The sequence below is a fragment of the Populus nigra genome, chromosome 9 (assembly GCF_951802175.1).
Source record: "Populus nigra chromosome 9, ddPopNigr1.1, whole genome shotgun sequence".
Taxonomy (NCBI): Eukaryota; Viridiplantae; Streptophyta; class Magnoliopsida; order Malpighiales; family Salicaceae; genus Populus; species Populus nigra.
The window spans coordinates 1,632,268-1,640,644 of NC_084860.1; the positions used below are offsets into that span (position 1 = coordinate 1,632,268).

Genomic DNA, 8,377 nt, shown 5'->3' on the forward strand with positions numbered 1-8,377 from the left:
GGTTTTCACCAGATTTATCAGGTCAACTAAGTTTTTTTCTTCCTTTATTTTTCTTAAAACTAGATTAATTCATGTTCTGAATTTCATGTTTCAGGTTCAGTCACGAATCGAACCCGTCCTTCAGGCAAGTAAAGGTTTTACTCCTATAGTTAGGTGCTGATGATACGGCAGCATGGCCATAATGGTGATCGTGGGTCTGGAGGCAATGGGTCCAATTATCGTTCCTGAGCTAATTAAGGACGAGCTGGACCTGGAAGACGCATTAGCCTCAGCACAGACCTTACCAGATGTGGCCTCTGGAAGTGATATTCCAGCTCCAGAGAACCTCTTGCACCTCTCACATATGGTCCAGTTTCGAGCTTCTGGTTCTCTCATGGCCCATAAACCTTGCCTAAATTGAACTGTATCTTTTCTTATCGGTCCTGCCTTGGCATTTTGAAATCAAATTACATGAAGGGAAAAGAAGGCTCGTAGTCTAAGCTCTTGCAGACCGAGTTTTGACCCTTTAGCACCATCCCACCCAGCCCACAATGGCAGAACAGCTGACAAAGACGATGCATGAAGCCACAGCTTGCACAGGATTGTATCAAACTGGGTCTTAAATAATTTGATTTTTAAAAAAAATTGTAACAGTAAATTAAAAATATTAGCAGAATAACACGATTTGAAAAAAATAATAATGATGGTGAGAACACATTGCAGCATAAAAAGGAGCTAGAATTAATAGGTTAAATAACTATAGTGTAAGTCGTAATTAAAAAATAATAATTTGAGGATAAAATTGACATAAAAGAATAGTTTGGGTATAAAATTGATACTCCCCTGGTAGTTGGAGAATATATGTGTTTGCCCAGTAATAAAAGAAAGAACCAAAATCTTTTTTTCCCATTTCTTTCTAATCAAAAGATGGGAATACTCTTTTGTAGGAGAGAGTTTGAGAATTAGATCCTATCTGGGAGAGTACGTGGTAGCTTTTGTTCTTGATAAGTTTTAAAAAATATTTTTTTTATAAAAAATATTAAATTAATAGTGTTTTAGTAATATTTTTGTATGATCTTGATAGATTAATATTAAAAATAAAAAAATAAAAAAATAATATCCTTGCTTGGCCTGATTCTGTCCTCGGAATGCCTGTGCTGTACTCATGGAATAGTGTTGGACATGGACCAGAAGCCAATCATATGCTCTAATGGTTTGGAATAAAGTAGCGATCATGAGAGTGGCGAGCAAGAGTAGAATATGCACTTGGCTCCTTCTCCCCTCCCCTCCTCCTCCTCGTCATATATATATTCCTTTCAAAGTGGGAATCTTAGACATTTGATAAAGTTTGCTTTTGTAATACAATTCAGATTTTTTTCTAAATTGATTTTATATATATATAATTTACATAGTTATATGTGTTAAATAATATTTATGTAGTTTTATTTATTAAAAGTAGAATAATATTTTTAGTTTGACCTATATATACTTTATTTGTATTTAAATTAAGACTAGACATTCATAATATACAAATTATTCAGAATTCTAATCTTCTTTCTCTATTTGATCTCGATTCATTTAATAATATGTTCTATTTAATGAAAATACCCTTTTACACTAGTTTTATAAGTTGATTTACTTAAAAAAAACTTAAATAGTTGAATAATCTTATTAATCTATAATTTAGGGTAATCATTTTTATTTTTATTAATTTTAAAAAAAATTATTGAAAGTAATCCAGTCAAACTTGGATTAGATTTGATCTGGTTAACTGGATCATTAAAAAACACATAAGCTAACTGAATTTTACTATGTTATTGTATTTTTATTCAATTTAAAATCTGATTTTATTCGGGTTTTGAGTTATATATTTTTCATATATGTTATTAGTCTAATCCGAGTTTAATAATTATAATTTTTTTAATTTAAAATTACTATTGAAAACACTCTAATTACAAAACCAAATCATGCATAACTAACTGGTGTAATCGAATACCATCAACTAAAATCTCAAACAAGAAGACAGAAATGAAGGGGGAAAAAAGGAAATTGAACTTTGAAGGGATGCCGATGTTCATTAGTATGAACTTAATTATCGAATATGCCACTGCTTTTGCTTTAGAGATATTAATCATAAAATTATAGCCTATGGTACGTAACATCATTGACTGCTCTAAATCACATGCAGACTAGCAAAACAGTTGCCAATAGCCCTTGGATGAATCCCTTCCTTTCTATTCTTCGTAGACTGAAAGGGACGACCCACATAAATGAGTTCATTTCACATCAAATCCTTAAACATATGTTAATATATATAGATCATAGCTAGTTAATGTTAGAAGATAGAAGAAGATAAACTTAAATATCTAAAACAACAAGGGATTTATCTTACAATCATAGTCAAAATGAGAGAGGTTTAGTTGTTTTATCTAAAATCTGGATCCTGGGCTTAGTCAGAGATCTGATTGCGTCTTGTAACCATGCACAATGGCTAGATTATGACTGTTTTTGTGTGTGAGCAATTATTTAACCAAATATAGAGGGATTTTGCTATATTTGAAGATAGTTCAAAGACATCACAAGAAGGAATTAAGAACAGACAGTGGTGTCAGATGGTGTATGATTTGCCACTTGTGAGGTTTCCACCTGTAAAAGCCACTTGTATGTGGCGCACAAATGGTAGTGTAGCAGTAATTAAAAGATGCGTATCCTAAAGTTTGGATTTTTCTTTATCCTAATGTTGAAGGCAAAGCTTAGCTTAAGAGGTGGAGAAAATCAGAAGATGTTAATCAATCAGGATCATCTGATGAACATAAGCCACACTTTGCCACTGTACCCACTTAGTAGCATTAATGATGATAAAAACGAAGATTAGATGCAGCAGAAAACAGAGGAGTTGGCTTCTGTCCAGAAAAGAGCTCCCCTCTCTTTCCTTCTCTCTTGATATCTTTTACTTTTCATTGGAGCATTCACGAGACCCCCATGAAGTTTCTGCTTTGAATTCATCTATATTTCCACTGCCAAACGACCTAATCTCTTGATCCTGCCGTGAAAATCTCTCTTCTCCTTGTTTTTTTTTGCTACAGTCACACCCCTGCATTTTCATGAATTGTCTTCTTCTCTTTACTTTTCAGTTCTTCATGCCATGAATCCTCATAACCTTTCTTTGTTTGGTCCTTGTCTTTATTGGTAGTTATCATCTTCTGTTGACAAATTTTCAGCATGGAAAGTAGTCATTTAGCTGGTTTTTTCATGCGCTAAAGAACTTGATCAGCGTGTTTTCTTTGTTGTGTGCATGACTGTTTCTTGTACTGGTTTTGATCAGTTCATGAAAATCCATCTTTCCTTTTCAATTTTCTGCAGAACCCATGTTTCTGAATCAGTTCATGCACTTTCTAAAGTCAATCCACACTTTCAGGAGGAAAGCTCCTTTTGATTGTTTGATTTGACACCTTTTCTTTTTTTTCTTAATCATATCTTTGGCAGTCATATCAAACACAACAAGAGAGGTTCTTCAATGGCGAGTTCATGTTTCCATGCATTTCGTCTTCGAAGACCGAAGAGCAAAACATTAACAATTCCTTCCTCATCAAAATCCCATTTGAATTCTGAAATGGAGAACTTGGAGAGGAAGAGATTTGACAGCATGGAGTCATGGTCAATGATACTGGAATCTGAGAATGTAGAGACTTGGGAGGCTTCAAAGGAGGACGAAGAGGAATGGACTGCTGACCTTTCACAGTTATTTATAGGCAACAAGTTTGCTTCTGGAGCTCATAGTAGGATTTATCGTGGAATTTACAAGCAGAGAGCTGTTGCTGTCAAAATGGTGAGGATTCCAAACCAAATGGACGAGACTAAAACTTTGCTTGAACAGGAATTCAAATGTGAAGTTGCTTTGCTTTCGCGTCTCTTTCATCCCAATATAGTCCAGGTCTGTGCGGTTTTGCTTTCCAATTCAGTTAAAAGCACAAAAAGCATTTCCTTTTATTAATTAGCAATGATGTAGTTGATATGATTAATATGTTAATGAGTAATTAGTGAAGGTATAAAAGGTAATCAATGTATCCTGCGGGTATTTCCTTGGTCTAATGTGCTTAATTTTGTAACTTGACTTGGACAAGGAACTCTGTTCCAATGTGAAAGCTTTGTTGATTTATAGAATTCTCTTCGTTATCCTAAGTTGTCTTCAAGCTTTGGAAGATGCCATACTGGGTTGGCCTGATTTTTTGAGACGGCCTCAAATTTCTTACCTGTATCTGTGCTTTGTACCTCAACCTGAAGCTTCGATGAGTTTCTGAGCTCATGCTATTGATGCTTCTGAAAAAAATTAGGCTTTAGTCTTGCTTTATAATCAATTTCCATAGGCGGAGAAAGGATGTTCAATTAAAAACTCATCCTCGCTTTGGTTATAGCAATATGGTAAAAGTTCTTTCTTTGCAGTTCATTGCAGCTTGTAAAAAGCCACCTGTGTACTGTATCATCACAGAATACATGTCACAAGGAACTCTGAGGATGTATCTCAACAAGAAAGAGCCATACTCACTTTCAACAGAAACAATACTGAGATTAGCTCTTGATATATCACGAGGAATGGAGTATCTTCATTCACAGGGAGTCATCCACAGAGACCTGAAATCAAATAATTTGCTTCTGAATGATGAAATGAGGGTTAAGGTTGCTGATTTCGGCACATCATGTCTAGAAACACAGTGCCAAGAAACCAAAGGGAACAAGGGAACCTACCGCTGGATGGCACCTGAGATGATCAAGGAGAAACATTGCAGTCGGAAAGTTGATGTGTATAGTTTTGGTATTGTGTTATGGGAGCTAACTACAGCTTTGCTTCCCTTTCAAGGAATGACCCCTGTCCAAGCTGCATTTGCTGTAGCCGAGAAGGTATGCAGATTATTTTTGTTCGATTCAACTCGCATTTGCTAATTCCGAGCTCTCGTAGAAAAAAGATTTGCCTGCATGCTTCTTTTATCTTACAATTTGATGTTTCCAAAAAGAAAAATAAAACGCTCATCTTGTAGCAGTGGGAGTTTCCCATAATATATTAGGTAGTGTTTGGTTAAAGTCTTGAAACTAGAGACGCGGATACAGTTAGAATAGAGACATGTCCTTTCTGTTTTGAAATAATAGAAATTCACTCCAAAACTATTATAAACATGGATTTATGTCTCTGTCTGTCTTTGTCTCTGTCTCTTCTACTAAGTATTTGTCCCTTCTATCGTGTAAGCTAACCAAAAGCAACTGTTCATAAAATCAACGATATCTATTATCTCAAAGACCAATCATCTAAAACAGTAAAATTTGCACGAAAAACTCGGTAGGAGAAAAGAGGCGATTTTGTCTGTTATTTTTGTATTGCTATGTTATTGATCATCTGCTAGTTTCAAGATGTGTATCTTATTTAGCAATGCACCCCTTCTAAACTCATGCTTTCTATTAATTAGGTGATATCTGAAATTTTTTGTGAAATCACTCATTGGTGGCCATTAGATAAACAAAAAAGTAACAATGAACTATCTTGGATGGGTTCATTCAATTTGGTATCTGCTTTGAAGAATAATTTTGGAGGGCAAAAGCTCTGAGAACTTGGAAATGATAAGAAAGATAATTTCCAGAATCTAGCTACAAACACAGTACTACAAAACAAGTTTTCCTAAATTAGTTCAAGTTGAAAACTAGTTTCGATGAGTATGTATCACACAAAGTTGATATTCAGCTTTATTCCTCTCCATCCTTAGGGCATATGAGCAGAAGGAGCATCTCCTTTCTTTATATGCCTGAATTTTTCCTCATGGAGGGAGAGACTAATTCTGTTATCCCCATGATACCGTAAATTTACATTGCTTTATGACCACTTAAGCCTTAATAAAATGATTCGGGGTTCTGCTGCTTGTTGCCACTACTGTTTCCAAAACTTAATGTTTTCCATCTGTTATGAGGCTGTAAACTTTAACTTTGTTACTGTTGTGTTAAATTTGTTTCAATGGAGATTCTAAAAGGCAGACAATTACCAGTTTTGGTTAGGTTGATCATGCTGTATTTTCAGGGTAAGACTCAGAGATTGCTCATCAAAACTCTTGCTGCTGGTCTAGTTCTCTGAAAGAACATTTGATCCGTGTGTACAAAAATAAGATTTGTAGACATCAATTGAGCCATGTCGAAATGCTTATAAAAACTGAAAATGGTTACTTATTTTAGGGACTATAAGGATGGAACCTGAGAGCTTCCACTTTGGTCATTTGAAATATGAAAGGGCTCTGCTAGGCATATTAGCCGGAGCATAATTTTAGATGAAATTGAGCAATATGAGGCTCTGTGAATAACTGGAAGCATGCCATACTTATTTTTTCAAGTTCTGTCATAATCATGGTTCTTAAACTTGGCCCAGCCCGGTGGTTGACCTGCCGACCCAGGGCTTAGACTAGGCAGAGTTAGTGGAAAACCCTGGATTCAAAAATCCTGCAGTTTGATGCCTGTTTCAGTTTTTTTTTTTAAAATAAAACTAGGTTAACCTAGCCAACTCGTGACTGAGCCTTAAGCAGGGTCAAACTGCAGGTTGGGTGTCTTAACTATGGTCTGGAGTAATTTTCTGTCAGTTTTATGGGAGCAATCGTCCTCTGGTCTACCATTTGTAAGTCTCCTATGCTCAAATTATGGGGGAAAGCTGTGGTAGCAGAAGATATGTGATGGAGCTTAGAATGCATATGACTGATCTCACAATAAAAGGAAAACTCTCTGCGGGATAAACATATCTGACCCATTTTGTTTCCATTGAAAATGATCCTTTTGTTGCTAACTATATTTTTAACTCTGAAATGCAACCTGTGGCCTCAGAACTTGGGGCAACAGACCAATTCTATATAAATTGTTTTTGTTTCCATGGCAGAATGAGCGGCCTCCACTGCCAGCAAGTTGTCAGCCAGCACTTGCACATTTGATAAAGCGCTGTTGGGCAGCCAACCCATCCAAGCGACCAGATTTTAGTCACATTGTTTCTGCTTTGGAGAAGTACGACGAGCGCGTCAAAGAAGGCCTTCCTCTTGCTTCACACTCGGGGCTCGTCAGCCGGAATGCCATTCTGGAACGCTTGACAGGCTGCGTATCCATGAGCTCATCTGTACCTGTACATGCCTAACTCCAATTCAAGGTACTGCCATGTATCTAGTCCTTTATAACCATTCACTTGTACATGATGTTCTTCCAGTAATCTAAGGTTATGGTCTGCTGGAGGCATATCAATAAGGTTCTCTCAGATTTGGATTCACCTTCCAATGGTTCCATACTTTGGACAGACCAAGGAAGGCTGTTTCACTTCTTAAGAACTATAAAGAATGCTAAATCTTTTAGAGAAGAGACTGAACATGGATGCTGCTGTTACGCTTAAGTTAGATAATGTGGCATGTCTATTAGTGTTTGATTCCTGTCTTGATACAGAAAACAGGAAATCCACTTCAAAACTATCCCAAATATATATTTATTTTATATCTTCGTCGCTATCTCTTCAACCAAACACATTTCTGTCTCTTATACACATGTTCGTATACCTTTACATACTAGCCAAACACAAGAAGGCTAAAAGAAAACTTATGTTTAAATTCTTCAATGAACAATGTTGTTTTCACTATGTATTAAGCTCATGCATCAGGAATTGAATGAAGCCTTGCTTCCCTTGTAGCAGGTGAAATGTTAGGCAGGCTGGACCTGTTGTGGATTCTCCACAGCAAGGAAGAAAGACTGAATTATCCAATAGAGAAGAGGAGGACCCACAGTAGGCCCATCCCACAAGCAATCATCTTGAAAAGAGCTGTAAATATATGGTGTCTGTGTCTCCCAAAAAGAAAGAAATTTTCAAAAATTTCAATCATGGATGAATATGATAGCTAGCAATCCAGTTAGAGGAATCTCCACCTAATGCCACCATTTTTCAACCTTAATTATTGATCATCATAAAAGTTAGGGTTAGCCCTAAATCACGATAGAAGAATATCTATCACGTCTATGCATCATCCAATTAAAAATAAAAATTGTGCTAACTAGCTATTGCTTTTTTGTTGCCCTTTCTCTCTTTTGTTTTTCTCCATGATTCTCCCTCCAACAGTCGTCCATGGTAACATCATCCAAGCAGTTTTTAGTTGTTCTCCATTTGTATTGGATAATTTTATATCATATCGCCTCTATATCTTACTCATGATGTTTGATAACCAGACAATATTTTTGTTTTTTTTAATAATCATTACCATGTTTTGTCTAATTAAAGTTTTTTTATATATAAATTAAGAAATGTGATTATAAACTCAGAGGAAAAATAATTTAAAGCTAAACAACGTATCGTCTGGAAATCACTAATTTAGTTGTAATTATAATGTTGGTTTTTAAGTGATTG

The 8,377-nt window shown here is 35.8% G+C and overlaps 1 protein-coding gene across 3 annotated transcripts; it reads left to right on the forward strand.

Moving 5' to 3' along the window:
- The first annotated feature begins 2,222 nt into the window (after positions 1-2,222).
- Positions 2,223-8,136, forward strand: LOC133702954 (serine/threonine/tyrosine-protein kinase HT1-like). Of its 3 annotated transcripts, XM_062127303.1 has the most exons (5): positions 2,223-3,027; positions 3,466-3,913; positions 4,423-4,878; positions 6,881-7,141; positions 7,673-8,136. In XM_062127303.1, exons 2-4 carry the CDS (start codon positions 3,497-3,499, stop codon positions 7,127-7,129), a joined length of 1,122 nt encoding a protein of 373 aa, XP_061983287.1. In that variant the 5' UTR covers positions 2,223-3,027; positions 3,466-3,496; the 3' UTR covers positions 7,130-7,141; positions 7,673-8,136. The 3 variants fall into 3 exon arrangements, with proteins under 3 accessions (XP_061983287.1, XP_061983286.1, XP_061983285.1); XM_062127302.1 differs by having other exon boundaries at positions 2,223-3,913; positions 7,653-8,136; XM_062127301.1 differs by having other exon boundaries at positions 2,224-3,913; positions 7,670-8,136.
- Positions 8,137-8,377: the final 241 nt, after the last annotated feature.

Coding starts and splice junctions, on each gene's coding strand:
- LOC133702954 (XM_062127302.1), top strand. CDS start 3,497: ATGGCGAGTTCATGTTTCCATGCATTTCGTCTTCGAAGACCGAAGAGC. Junction 3,914..4,422: donor TTCATCCCAATATAGTCCAG/GTCTGTGCGGTT, acceptor CTTTCTTTGCAG/TTCATTGCAGCTTGTAAAAA. Junction 4,879..6,880: donor CATTTGCTGTAGCCGAGAAG/GTATGCAGATTA, acceptor TTTCCATGGCAG/AATGAGCGGCCTCCACTGCC.